General features: G+C 37.7%; 1 protein-coding gene across 1 annotated transcript in view; it reads left to right on the top strand.

Annotated features, from left to right (window-relative positions):
- Positions 1 to 4,834, top strand: part of LOC134652421 (zinc transporter ZIP11-like) — a 61,047-nt gene extending 56,213 nt beyond the window's left edge. The window contains exons 4-5 of the mRNA XM_063507609.1: positions 4,550 to 4,680; positions 4,789 to 4,834. Of these exons, the coding sequence (XP_063363679.1) occupies positions 4,550 to 4,628 (79 nt within the window). The 3' untranslated portion in view covers positions 4,629 to 4,680; positions 4,789 to 4,834. The remainder of the gene's footprint in view (positions 1 to 4,549; positions 4,681 to 4,788) is intronic.
- Positions 4,835 to 16,017: the final 11,183 nt, after the last annotated feature.

Raw genomic sequence — 16,017 nt, 5'->3', positions numbered from 1 at the left:
CCATGATGGCCAACCAAAGCCTCCGAGGAGCACACAGATTGACAGAGCAGACAGATATACAGTTGGCAACAACAAGCCGAGCTGTCTTCACAGCCCGCGACAGACGCAGCCAAAAAGGGCCCCGCCCTGAAATGGCCTCCTCACACCCCCAGAAATGGGGTGTCAGATGACCCGCTGATATTAGGTCTATTAGACTGCCCTTCTGCCCAGTTGTAGTGTATGATTATAAGCATTTTTCATTTTATCGGTTGATTATTTTATGCATCATTGTATGAAGTCCGTTTAGGTTTGGTTTTGGTAGTCGACAGGGGAATAGATATATATGTAGATAGAATTTAAATAATATCAGACATTTACAGTTGTGTGCAATATAATAGCTGTGATGAAGATTGTCATAAACTTTTTGAATCTACTTAAACAAGCAGTCAATAGTAAAATGAAAATTAGGGGAAAACTATAACTTTAGATCAATTATATGGGATCTTTTTTATAATTCTTATGCATTACTTGACATTGTTTCAAAATTAACTGTAACCTTTACTTAAATAATATTGGAAGTAAAAAAAGATCGTCTTATAGAAAAGTTTATTTTTTTCTGGCTGACATAGGTTTGAATGTAAAGCTTTGATTGGAAATAATAGGCAAAATACTAAGTTACCTACAATAATATTACACAATTGTATTTTTTTCGTAGGTTGTTACTTTTTTATAAGAATTTCCGCGAGGTAGTAAAAAAGCCGATTACCATGATATTTTTTTTTACTTCCAATATTATTTAAGTTAAGGCTAGAGCTAATCTTGAAACAATGTCAAGTAATGCAGAAGAATTATAAGAAAATATCAAATATAATTGATGTAAAGTTATAGTTTTCCCCTAATTTTCATTTTCCTATTGACTGCTATTATATTGCACACAACTGTATTTATTTATTTTAAACTCTTGGTATCTAAATTAAAAGCCGTGCCGTAAAATTGAAGTCGATCGGTTCAAACAGTTTTTCTGGAAATAATGCTATACGACTATCAAGAATTTGGATATTCATGATCTTCCGTCACCGCTTAGAAAAGGTTCCTTAACACCCAATTTAATTTCACGTCAGCTTCAATTGCGCGTCGGCATTCCGTGCGTTTTCATGATGTCAGATTATATTTAGGTGCGAATCATGTCTTGTTGGGGTTTCCCGGGGGACGTGATCGGAATCCGGCGTCGCCCGTGCCGTGTTACAAGGCGGATGTAACAACTAAACGTACTCCGGTCAACGGAGGTGTGAACTATGTACTTGATATTATTTGAGATGTATGTATTTTACATTTAGGTATTCGTTTTTATCGACTATGGTAGAGGGAATTGTGTATAACATTACTAATTACTATTCGTGAAAATTTCAAAATCATAAGATTTTTTTATTCCTATTAACTGGGTATTAAGAAGCGTTACGAACGCAGTTTACCTGTGGACATAATTTTATTGTGTCTAACTGGGCGTTCGTGTGCGTGCCAAGTAATTTGTCAGGATCATGGATTGACACGTTAAATTGACGATAAGGTACAAGATTTCTAAAATTTCCGGTATTTGTTGCTAGTTTATATGCTATTTGTAATTGTTTTAATGTTTGTGCGTCTTTTTAGTGCAATTTATAATTTAGACCCTCTCAACTATATAATAAAGAATAGTGTTCATAGCGAACAAACTTAAATACTTTCTCAATTTTCCTCATTTCAACGAGAGTATTGCGAGTTGTGACAAACTTCAGCTTGAAAAATCCTACCTTGAACACATAGGACAAGTGGCCTATGATTATTGCTGCCGTTATGTCGGTTGCGTATCGCTATAACTTTTTATTAAGCCTGTGGGCGCGAGAATGACTCTAGTACACCCGTTTACTGGTTGCTTATCGTCCTAGGATAACATAAAACATAACATTAACGGAAGAATTACTACACAATAAAAAACTTCGTTGATTGGAATATTATCCAATACACAAAACTACGGAGAAACAATTTCTGCAAGCGTTATGCGTTTCTTAATGGGGCGCGACGTCGTTTGCGTTATGTGGACCTATACTTGCCTGAATTATTTGTCTTGTTTGTGCTTTAATGTCCGCTAAACTGGTTTACGAACGATTTAGACATCTCTTAAATTCTGTCATGAGCTTTTATAACGTTTCTTTCTACCATACTTGCAAACGTTACACGATAAGATTTAGTCTTGTGGAATTTTAATTTTGGTAATGATGACAATTGACTTGGGGATATTTTCGCGAAATGACTATCGTTTGGTTTTTTTTTCTTTACCAACGAAGGATATTCAATAGGTACGAATATTTGAGGAAAATATGTCGAAAAACTCATGACATCAATGCATGAATTACCGAAATAAACTCCTAGGCAGGCGTATTCGCCAGGGGTTCAACATAGGCTTCACAAATACTCGTTTCCCCGAATTTATATATTTTCTATCGATTTTGTATTAAAACAAGACGCTTTATTGATTTTGCTGGAACGGCTGCAAACGGAAAAGAGTACACAAATATTTTGAAGTGTTTCTTTATCGACAACTTTTCTCAAAGCTGTTTATGCGAACAATATTGCAACCGGATTTATTTTTTGCCATTTTACCTAGGCTCTCTTTTCAGATTTTGTAATAAGTAGATAAATTATCAGAATAGCAAAATTTGTTTTGGCTATTTATATACGAGTACCTACCTATTTATTATTTAATTTAGTTTAATACCTAATATCCGGTTATCTAATAAGTACTATCATGATAAATTACCTACATCCAATATCCAATTAACCATAAAAGGTCAAGAGAAATTGTTTATAATTCAATAAAGGTTGTCGAACAGCCGTTAAACTCCCGACTACGAGGAATTATTTTAATCGGCCATATTTCCACTTATCGGATTCCGGCCAGCTATCAATGACTATTGTTTCTCTAAATCCGGACGCGTGAGCCGCAAGCGCCGCCGCCGGGCCGTCGGCGTCCTTGCACCTTATTCAGAAACATCGATTCAACACTAATATAATATCAAGTGAAAAGAGGGTACTCCCATCTTAAATTCCGGCAACGCACTAGCAACCCCTCTGGTGTTGCGGGTTTAACGGTCTTCAAGCTAACTCAAGCACAGTATTTATAATATTACTGTGACTACACTGATACTAGAACTACTTACGCACGAAAGGACGTTAGTAGATAGTGATATTACATGTCCATGGGCGACGCTAATTGCTTACCATCAAGCGATTCGTCTGCTCGTTTGAAAAAAATGTAGATACGCAGATGTAGATGTGTAGATACGTAGGTACGAGATTTGCACACATGTATTGTGCCCAATTAATTATAAAGTGATAGTGATAGAGTTTTTACGCCAAGTGTGACACGGCCAAACTGCAACTGTGACATGTCTTTCAAAATTTGACAGTTCAGCCAGATCGTAATGGCCAGATCCAGATCGAAAACTAACTAATATTTAAAATATAATAGCCATGCCACTTTCTGTTTGTTTTTCGAGTCAAATTGGCTCTGCATTCCAAAACGTACTTAGAATATGCAAGCATATGAAACCAATTCGGTTTCGGTATCAGTATGACACGTCAAATGCACGTCCGAGAATAACGCCGCTTTCCGTATCGTAATTTTGCTGGCTCGTTGGTATTCAAATATCGTTTGCTCGTTTATTTCTCAATGGCTCGGACTATACGGGCATTTTATAACGGTCCTCATTGTATATTTCGCGTACATACTATGAGCCTTTTAACCATAAATCTACAAGCATAATTCTATGCGTGTGCGTTCGCTTGAAATGTCGTTTTATCAGTGGATTCCTCGTATTGAGTTTAAAGGAACATGTCATTATTTTAATCCAACTGTACTTGGTGGCGTATGGATCAGACCGTCTAGCATGAGTTGCGTTCTCGCGCGCGCGTCTATACCTGAAGTCGCGCAAGTTGTATGGTGCCGCGCGCGAGAACGCAACTCATGCTAGCAGGCCAGGTGTCAATCATACTATGATTCCTCATGCTCATGACATCCTATGATTTAACAGGCGACATTTCACGATACTAAAATTTTGATTAAGTCGTTAGGGTCCATTAGTAAAACTTAACCGTTAAGTGCACAGTTTGATGGAATTTTTAAAATGATTTAACCCTCCCTTTGGGAAAACAAGGCATCCTTCTACACAAAACTAAGGCTATCCCACAATCCGGTTTAAATTACGTTTTATGTATTTTAATAGCTTCTAATCATTTCCCGCTGTTGACATTAATTATAAAGCTCTACATATTTTATTATATACTTATTCGGCCGACATTTGAAAACTCCTGAAATATTTTTGTGATATGAAGGGTCTTCTCATCCAAGCTTTGATTAAAAACGGAAGGTTTTTATTTGTCTGTAAGAGCTAGCCGTATATAGGAGTAATTGCTACTCCAGAGATTGATAGATATTTTTTACTGGCCGGTACTGTAACTCCCATTTCCGTTCATTAAAATCCTGTGTAAAGATCGCTAAAGAAAATTGCCAACTGATGTATTCTGTGGACAGAGGCAACGGCAAGCTGGCAACGTGGGGCTGCATCGCGGGCTTCATGGTGATGATGTGCCTGGACGTGGGGCTCGGCTAACGGCCCGCGACTTCCCTTCGTGTCTTCTCACCGCGACCACGGCTCCCAGATAGGGTTTGCACGACGGATCCGAAATGTATGGGAATATCCGCGGATCCGGATCCAGATCCGGATAATGCCATACATTTCGGATCCGGATTGCAAACCCTACTCCCAGATAACAATCGCTGTGGAGCGCAAGACAAACTGAAAACAGAGCAGAAACATAAACTATGGAAGAAGAAGTGAACCTATTATGGAACTATGTATAGGTAATTATAATATTTAAAACCTTCGCGTTTTGAACACATATTAACTCACATTTATAGACGGGTCTAACGCGAAATTTATTCAATTACCTTTATTTACCGACGTTTCGACACAGGTTTCACTGGTCATGGTCGCGGCTAACTGATGTCCCAGCAAAATGTCAAAACAGAGATTTGTGCAACTACCCGAAAAAACACAAAATGCACAAATCTCTGTTTTGACATTTTGCTGGGACATCAGTTAGCCGCGACCATGACCAGTGAAACCTGTGTCGAAACGTCGTTAAATAAAATTAATTGAATAAATTTCGCGTTAGACCCGTCTATAAATGTGAGTTAATATAGGTAACTATTTTCTAATGTTTAATATTGGTGATATGCCGAAATGGCATACGATTATTTATTTTTACGGTTTCGGTCTATCTTGCGCTCTATAATGGCACTTGCAGATACCCCAATATTTGTGCACCAAATAAATTGAGCCTTTGAGTTGGTTTATATGACCGGGCCTTGCATTTTTTTATAGATAGTTCAATGTTAGTGATATTTTTTCAATGGTATTTAAGTATATCCTGTGCTCATTTTCTTACAAAAAATTACTATAGTTGTCTAAAGTAGTTACGAAAGTGAGAACAAGATACAGATATCTTGTTCTCACTTTCGTAACTACTTTTTCAGAAACTAATTTCAATTATGGCTAGCTAGCTGTCTTTGTCCATTTAATAAGCTTAAATTAACTGAATAAGTATAAATAAAATGTGAATTTCATGAAATCCTTAAAACAATTTTAGAACATTCTGTTATTGTAATATTGGCTAAATTCTAAATATAAGCCGAAATACGCAGTTAAGTAAAATCAATCCACCTAATAATTATTGTGTAGCCGATTGCTCTACACTGGACAATAACTGCCTGAGAAATATGATGATAATTATATATATGCACATTGCGGTGGGTATAGTTCCGAAAGGTATTTTTATTTATTTAAAATGCATTATCTTTTATTATATTACTTAAAGTATTCAAAGCTGCCATAGTCAACTAATTATTACGTGGATGTAATGTGTTTCGGTTAACTAAATACACAAATAAATGCAATAATACGATATTCCTTGTAAATATGTACGATAAAATAATGTTAACTAATTAAGGTACTGCCAACAATTGATATCAATTAATAAATGTAAATTTAAGAATGCCTTTAGTTTGCGATTTCATTACACGAAATACGAACCGCTTCAAGCTATCAGAAGCTGACTTTACTTCCGAGTAATCTAAATAGGTGATTCCCACAGTAATTTGACCTAAAATAACCACCGATACAGTGTAAACAAATTACTTGTTATACCTAAATACTAGTTATAAAACAACAAAGTCAAATTCGAATAGTTACACAAAGCGTAACGTATCCAACGTTAAAGTTTTATCACACTTGGATGTACCTATACCTATTCACATTTAAGTACCTACCTAGTTTTGACGAGGTCAACGATCTTTTATCCTACTTCTAAATAAATCAACTGCCTAATTATCCTGGTAACAATTGTTACTCTGAAAGGAAATGAAATGGGGCGATAGCCGTCTATGGATACTTACTTCTGATACGTTATTCGGTGACCATTACTTTTTCCTCCTACATATTTTATTTAAGTGCCGGTGAACTGAAACACTGTAAGTACCTATTGTAATTTAATGTAAAAATACTTGATTTTTACGTATAGTTCTTTGTCTTGGCAAAGGAAATGGACCTCTGAAACCTGGAACGAAATGACGCTAGTGTAATTTCGCCAAAGCCTTTCTTTACCTTATGAAAAAACACTGATGCCCCTTTTTCCCCGGACAATCCGCAATAATATCTTAGTAACCTTGATCTTAGTGACACATGGTTCTAAAAGACTTCAATGTTTAAGTAAACAAAGGCTAGCGATTAGGATAAATACCTACCTATATCTAGATTTAATTCACATATTTTATCATTATTTCTAAATTATTGAATACAGTGTAATAGAAACTATTCCTTCGTTTTCTACCAAGGTTTTAATCTCCGCCGCATAATAATATGTTAACCTAATTAATTATTTAATAACGTTGCAACATGGATAGTTAACGATGCTCAAGATTAATTATGATAATGACAATGGCATACCGAGTGTAAATTTCATTCAAAAGCGTGACGTGACGTACGCGTTTGCGTTGTCATTTTCTATGGGAGTTTGAGTTTCCTAAACGTGCCGCTTGGCGCGCTATTAAAAATCCCATACAAAAATATAACGTAAACTCGAAGCTCGTCACGCTATCGAATGAAATTTACACTAGGGAGTTCTGTATCAAGAGTGTGAGAAACCAAGTCGTTCCCTAAAACGGTAGGCTTTCCTTTCCATATTGTGCCATGCTCTTTAGCAGGTACCTACTGCAGTAAAAATCTGAAGTCCATCATTATGTTATGACTTATGCGTAATTAAGAAATGGTATTTTTATGTTTTGTATTTTAAAAATAATTCCAAATATATTATTTTAATAAAGTTTACGTGATTCAGTGCGCACAACGGATTAGACTAAATTATGAAAGACAATATTGTTAACTATTTAGATTAATTATTTGTGTTTAAAATGGCACAGAGATATTATTTGATGTTAATGCATTTGCGTAGCCGCGTGAGGCTAATGGGTGCTCAGTTAAGTTTAAATAAGCTTTAAATGTAGGGTACTTATTTCCACAATTCCGACTGTATTTGGTCATAGGAAGCATTTATAAAAAAAACTTTGCTTAGGTATAGCCTGTAAAAAACATTGCAGTATGACGTTAAATTTGTCTAAAGGTACCAAAGCTCCATACATATTGCATGTAAAGTGTAGACCCCACCACCAATGCCTTGCCACGCATATCAGCCGTATCAGCCATTGAAAGACGAGTCTCAGGCCAATTCGAGTTTTAGTTATTCGATCTGTTTCAATAACTCTGATCTGTTTCAGATCGAATAACTAAAACTCGAATTGACCTGTCTGTATATTGGTTCTTACGTTGCGCAAACTATAATTAATATTTGACAAAAAATTTAATGAGTTTTCCGGTAGCTCTGTACGGTGGTGGGGTGGTGCATACGTTTGTACGTGTTTAAGTCATCGTTATCATTGTCAGTTGTCAATAAGGTGCTACTGACAAAATAAATGTCAACCGAGCAAGTGGTAACTACTGTATGAGAACGCAGCTAAGACTTATAAACCGGCGTTGAGATAATCGTGTAAATCAATAAACATTGAAATATGTTTAGCAGAATTGAGATATACCTACGAATTTAATGTGTAGGTAAATATGTACCTAGCCGAGTGGTATTATTTGTAATATTAATTTTAAAATAAATTATGAAATGCAGCATTGTACGTTATTTTATTTTATCCCTATGTACCTACAATTTATTTTGATTAGGTACGAAACTTTCCGTGGGCCCACGGTTCATTCCTCAGATAATTTATTTCCCCATAGACCCACTTCAATTTAAGCGTAGGTAGGTAGGTACGAGTAGGTAGGTTAGGTTCGTTAGGTAGCTTCAGATGCCCGAACGTCTAGTTACGTTGTGAAGCAAATGTTTTTGGAGAAGAAACACTAAATTTGCAATTTGCTTTCGGCAATTTACATAACGTTTCACGTTTGTAAAATGACGATGCCGTTTGTAATAATTAAATGTAAGAGAATGTAATAATTAATCCTACCTATATAACCTTCCAAATATGACAACGGTGGTCCACGGGTAAAAGACAGTTCTTTTCAATTACCCGTAGTCCCATTTTGGTGCAGTGAGTCTACGGGGAAAAGAAATTACCCGTGGTCCCCTGTGGTACAAAAGCCGTGGTACCACGGTTCAAACACGGAGATGACCTCTACGCCTTTGGCAGAAACTGGTCAAGACCGGGATATGTAAAATGGGGGGACGGAGGCCTTTGCCCAGCAGTGGGACACTAGGCACAAATAAATAAATAAATACCAATAGTCTCACTGCGCTGCTAGCTTCGCAGAGCTACGCCGTAGTCCGTAGCAAGTAAATATGGCCATATGCTGAAAATTTTGAGAGTTCTTTCTTAATAGAGTACCTATTAAGAAAGAACTCTCAAAATTTTGAAAGTGCTAAATAGTTTTACAGCGCGGCCCCAATTTCACCACGGTGACAGGTGCGACAATTGTAAAACATCTCTGTTGCTGACGTCACAGACATCAATGTTTTTTTTAAATAATACAATGATGGTGGCAAACAGGAATACGGCCCGCCCGATGGTAAGCGGTAACCGTAGCCCATGGACGCCTGTGACGTCAGCAACAGTGATGTTTTACAATTGTCGCACCTGTCACCGTGGTGAAATTGGGGCCGGTCTGTTTTGCTTGCTTGTCAACATACGTTAATGAACATTGACTGACGTTTAGGCCATGTATGTAATTTAGGATATCACAATTAGAGCAACTATATTTTGGTGCCATGGACAAGAAACGTGCGGGCTTTTTCCATTGGGATTATTAGGGCCACATGCACCATCCAGGGTTAGCCACTAACTCGGAGGTAGACGTTTAATTCTACTCATGGTAACTCCGGGTTTAACCGGTTAACCCCGAGTTAGTGGCTAACCCTGTATGGCGCAAGTGGCCCTTAGCTACATATTTATTTAGAATTATGATTTAGACTTTAGAGCAATATACTTCAATCCTTCCAATTTAAGGGTTGAAGACATTTTCTTCAACTCATTCTCATATAGAAACATCAATAATAGGATAGTGTAACATGTAATTAGATATTTTGTTTAACTCCTTATTAATTATTATTTAATCAAGTCCTTTTCCGTGACGGGTTATCTACAACAGGAAACTGTAAGTAGCTGCTATAAATAATTCTTGAGCTATGGTAAACCACCATGATTATTGCTTTCCGCTAAGATTATAAATATTTCAAGCTGCGAGTCCTACAATGTATTGGGGGACAAAACTTCCGTGAGACACAATATATTAAAACGGGTCACTCCCCAACTAACATTACATTAGGCGCTAAATATAAGAGGTAAAAGAGATCTATATAACCGTTCGATCGCTCCTTTGGTTCTATTGATGTTCTAAAAATAGGAGTTATAGCCGGCTATAACCCCGTAATATCCCCGGATTGGGCACAAATTTTAATACCTGAGGTTGCAAAACGGCGCTACAATAGAGAAATAAGAGGTAGAAGAGCGCTAAAGTAGTGCTGTAATAGCGTTGATTAAGTACCTAGGATTTAAAAGGGTGCCAAATAAGCGACTACTAACTATTTGAGTAGTAGTGTACCAGTATCTATGGATAGGTCTTCAAAAATGATATTGAGGTTTCTAATATCATTTTTTTCTAAACTGAATAGTTTGCGCGAGAGACACTTCCAAAGTGGTAAAATGTGTGTCCCCCCCCCCCCCCCCCCCTAACTTCTAAAATAAGAGAATGATAAAACTAAAAAAAATATATGATGTACATTACCATGTAAACTTCCACCGAAAATTGGTTTGAACGAGATCTAGCAAGTAGTTTTTTTTAATACGTCATAAATCGCCTAAATACGGAACCCTTCATGGGCGAGTCCGACTCGCACTTGGCCGCTTTTTTTTGAGCATTTGTTGATTAAAAACATTTTATTTTTATTATGAGTAGGTATGTTTTGTTTGGCTCTATTCATTAATGCTGTTCAACAAAAATATATCTTAGCTAACATCATCTAACGTTGAGCTTTGTTAGCGATCAGTTATCATAATAATTGTGACTCAAAATGTTCGCATGTCATGCCGAATATTCGGTATTCGGCTAAAACCACTATTCGAGGCATCTCTAATAACGATTATATATAATATTGAGTGACTAAACAATTTGTTCATTTCATAATTTGTTCCAGCCTAGATAAAACGCCGCGAGAAAATCCCACTTATTCCAATAAGGCCCAGCTTTCTCTCTGGCTTTCCTTCGGAATTCCGACAAGGTTTACGATGGCACGCGGCACATGCTAGGCGTGGCGATCAAAGGGTTAAAAAAATCCCGTATCAATTCTTGGAATTAGATTGCCAAACTGAGCCTAAGCTATACATATAACGCTAGATTTTCAGCGTTCAACACGCTCTTAACATTATTATTATTGAGAGAAGTGGTTTTCTTAGTTCATTTAGTACGATACGAGTAGGTACTATTCAGATGTTTATTTAACTTGTCGATTGAAAAATATAAGGAAGGAAATTGAAATATCCTGTAGATAACTTAGTCTCGTAGACCAGGAAGCTTTTTAAAGCTCTTTCCTCATTGCGTACAGCAATGAATGAAACTTGAATATTATACTTAGTCTCATCGCTACTTTTATGCTTACTGAATATATATATAACAAAGTTGACATACGTGAAGTGCTTGTACAATTTTTTATCTTATTTTCCGTCAAGATTTCAGATAAAAATGCTTTCACCGCGCAGCTACGCTACGGCGGCGTAGCATGCTGCGCTGTAGCGAGTCCGGGGCAGGGATGTTGCGAATATCCGCATCCGCAACCGCGGAACTTCCGCATTATTTTCAACATCCGCATCCGCATAAAATCGATGCGGATTTAATGCGGATGCGGATGTGGAACAGTTCGGTACAGGAACGTCTTAGCATCGGCGTAAGTGCTAGACTGCTAGGTAATTTAGTCATTAGCCAAAAAACCTATTAGAAATTAGCAGTCAAGCGTGAGTGGGACTTAACTTAATGTACGGAACCCTTGGAACGCGAGTCCGACTCGCACTTGGCCGGTTTTTTTTAAATAAAAATTACTAAAATGTAATATTTGACGTTTTTTATGTACCTATCTTGACATCCGCATCCGCATCCGCGGATGTGAGCCGTTAAAAATCCGCATCCGCGTCCGCGGATGTCAAAAAATCGGCATCCGCAACATCCCTAGTCCGGGGGGCCGGTTCGAACTCACTTTCCGATATCAAAATGATTTCATTTTGTTATCATTCGCACATTTCATAATGATTTGACGTAGCACCAAATGTATGGAAAGAGGTGTGTCAGAATATTTTCATATACTGAATTCAGAACGCTCGTCTTCGTCGTTCTTTACAGTTAATATGAAAAAATCAAAATGTGTGGGGAACATAATAAAATTACGCTGCATGGAATTCCGGGCTTTCTGAATTCAGAGAAGATAGAGTCTGTGCGGAAAGAGAAGAATCGTGGAATGTATTGGGCCCCATACATTCCACGACTCTTCTCTTTCCGCACAGACTCTACATTCCGGCTGTGTGAGGCTGGCCTTTATGCTTACATTCTAGACCTGTGAAAAAGTTTTATTTATGGCAGATGTCATAACTCGAATTAATTGTCACTGATACTAAAACTTGTAAAAACTGCACAAGAAATTTATTTATCAAAGAAATATGAAATATTCGTATCTCTTGGGAGATGACCGCGGAGTGCATTAACTGTGATTATAGTCGGCAGAAAGTAGTATTTATTCTTATTGAAGAAATCTTGACGGAAGTCAATAACAACTAAACGAAAAGGAGCAAATCATGCATCCAGTAAGTACCAGTTTAAGTTACATAGTGAAGGCTACCACACCACGGCATCGGTCCTCAAACATGCCCGGATTGCCCGCTGCGACTTCTTGGTACTTATTTCGATACAAATAGGCGGTCGAGCGCACGTCGGTGTCCCGCGGTGCGTGGCGCCACCTCATCATAAACCGCCTCCTGAGGTGCCGCGTTAAAACGTTAACATGTAGTCATGTACCACGTTCACAATGATAACTAACAATTCGTAAACCTTATTGTAAAGACATAAGGTCCAGCAAAGAGTAGCCGTAGTATGTAACTATTCACATCTAAACTAGCACGTACTCGAAAGTCGAATTCCGATTCTGTTTCGTTTCCAGAATTAGGCAATTGCTCCTGAATTACTAGTTTTTGACCGCGTGTTAATAAAAAAATTGAAAAATAGAAAATTTATACTTTTTACACGAACGAAAAAGGTTATGTTTTAGGTTGTATGTTTGTATGTATATATGTATCTTGAAGCAGTCCGCCCACATGAAATACACATTGAAATATACCTAGGTGTACTCAAAACACACAAGACACAAGCAATAATGAAAAGGATTTTTCAGGCGGACGCACACATATCAAGCTTTGGCAATGGATCCTGCGAATCTAGCGTCCAGTACCATTGTAAAAACCTCGTGACGTCAACATTCTCAAGTAAGTACCCATCTTTCATTTATTTCTGAAAAAAGAGCCTGTTCTTTGCTATAAACACTATATAAACATTTTATAGTAAATGTTTGGACCAGCAATGGCCAAGGCCAAGGCCCTTAGTGTGGTAAAGACAAGCCTAAAACCTCTTTACTGATGTGCACCTCTCGACACCCCCGAGCCGTTTACGCCGGCGCCGGTTGATCTTGGGTGTCTTTACCAGGGATGTTGCGAACATTCGCGTCCGCAACCGCGGAACTTCCGCATTATTTTCAACATCCGCATCTGCATCCGCATATAATCGATGCGGAGCTTATGCGGATGCGGATGTCGAACAAGTCGGTACAGGAATGTCTTAGCGGTGGCGTAAGTGCTAGGTAATTTCGTCATTACATATAACGAAATCGTCTAGATCCAGAAAAATCGGCCAAGTTACTGTTTATTTAAACATAACGCACCTATATTCTTGTTCAAATACTAAACGTTTCGTTTTTTTTAATAAAAAAAAATACTAAAAATGTAATATTTGACGTTTTCTAAGTACCTAACCTTGACATCCGCATCCGCGGATGTGAGCCTTTAAATATCCGCATCCGCGGATGTCCAAAAATCGGCATCCGCAACATCCCTGGTCTTTACGATGGCGCAAGATGACAAGAGCAGACTGAAAATGTGACATATTAGAACACAAAATAACAAGAAGTAACAAAGAAACACAAAAGAGATAGAGAGGCAGATAACGATTTTCGATTTTTCGATGTTGGCGGTAGGCCCCCTGGTATTAGCACCGGAGTGTGACTTGCTGGCATGGATATGGGCAGATGTGTGTCTGGAATGCTTGAGATTTTGTGAGATGATGGATATTAGGGAGTTGTCTTAAATGTTAAATCTTATAGTATTATTGTATATTTTGACAGGGTACTCTTAACTTTAATGCTGTGTTAATAGTAAATAATGAAACGAAATTTAAAATCACATGCGATTTGTTTAATGAGTTATCACAGAGTTCCTATGACCACCTTACGATTACAGCATCGGATCAGCTCGATGGCAATTATGTCATCCTCGATTACAATGCAAATTGTGGCAATGTGTCAATTACATTCAACTTATACAAACATTCAATTGTCAGTTACACTATTGGTACCTACAAATGAAACTTGTATGACTTGCTTTCAGACAGAGACAGTCAGGGGATCTAATCGATCTACCTCAAAGTGTATTGTGATAACGTCCGAATATGTCGATCTGTTTACGTTACGGCACGCAACCTCATTTCCATTCATTCGTGTTGACAGCTTCATGGTGGTCAGAGGGCGCGGGGGTGGGTAGGGTTACCATGATTCGAGTTTTTTTTTGTTCACTCACAAAATTGAGTATTTCACAAAAATCACAAAATTGAGTATTTTTTTACTTTTAAGGCTCACATTAATCACAATAAATTTTTCTAAGCACATATGAAAGAAATTCTGTCATTCAAATGAAATCAATCCTAATACCGCAACTACCTACATATTGTGACGTCCTATGGTCAAAGGTTACACCTTATGGCGGGTATGGAAAATAGAAACGATAATATGACTAGTATTATTACAGTACCTGTCAATATTAAATCTTAAATCCCTCTTTGCATACCTATTGGAGTTTTTAAGAGACTATAGTAAAATTGACCAATTGAAAAGTGAATTACGATTCACTACATTATAAATAAGGTAATAGACGCATTGATTTACATCGGGGAAAGTTTATGCTGTTCCCGAAACTCTACTCAAAAAATGGTAACCCCGCCGCGGGGTGACGTCGCCCCCCGGCTGCAGTCTGCGGCCGACGCCCGCGCCCCGCGCACGCTGCACCGTTGCACGCGCATCGAAAAACCCGCGAAACGCGCGCGCACAACAACACAACTAAACCAACCGCCCCCCTAATCTCAACTCTATGCCGACGAGTGATGGTCCACATTCCAACGCGCGTCTTAATGCACTTTCAAAATAAAGCAGCTACATTCTGTCTTCTGAAAGCAAAAGAGAAGCAAATCACCAAGTAAGCTCATTAATTAACCGTTAATCGAATGCATTGTAATATAGATTTTACACGTGCTATGATTTATAATAGATCTTTACCTTAATGGAATGCACTTTCATGCTAAGGTATGTTAAAAAGGAAACAACATTATAGATATGTATTTTTAGTATCTGAAGAAAAACAGACTTATTTTGACCTTTTACATAATTTCGTATTGCAACAGTATTCATTTGAATGATGCAGGTGATGCAACTGACATAATTGACACGTAAAAAAACCCGGCGGTCAACGCCCCTTCTGCAATGCGATTTGCGAATTTTTCATGAGGGCGATTCTGCCCTGATACAGCTAAACATCGTGTCTAGACGTGATCGTGTCTGTTAAGTACCATTTCACGCTTAAATCACTGAACCGATATACTTAGATGAAATTTGGTATATAGATAGTTTAAGTCCCGAGGAAAGACATTCTAGTCTAGAATAGATTTTGTTAATCATCATCATACGTGGAAGCCGCTGACATAAGCTACTTAGTGTATCTATATGAATGCATATGTGTTTCAAGTGTATTGTGTAAGTTATACATGTTTTCTGGTCTGTGCATGTCGTTGTGTTTGGTCTTAACCTTTTCGACGCCGTGTCAAACACAAAAGCTGTCTCTCAGACGCCACGTCACCGAAGTGTCAAAACTGAAATTGAACTTTATGCATATGCACCTAGGTCTATGTTGCTCTATGGTCTATGACCGATTAATACCTCTTTGGCGTTGGACGGTGCGTATATATCGGTCATTGGCGTCCAAAAGGTTAAATCTCTATTACTCTCTATTTTCAATAAATAATAGGTACGTGCAGTGCTTGAAATTAATAGGAACATTGGTACCTACCGACTTACCTCACCTAC

Source organism: Cydia amplana, chromosome 11 (assembly GCF_948474715.1).
Source record: "Cydia amplana chromosome 11, ilCydAmpl1.1, whole genome shotgun sequence".
Classification (NCBI taxonomy): Eukaryota; Metazoa; Arthropoda; class Insecta; order Lepidoptera; family Tortricidae; genus Cydia; species Cydia amplana.
The sequence above is the reverse complement of the archived record's forward strand: the minus strand, read 5'-3'. Positions and strand labels throughout refer to the sequence as shown.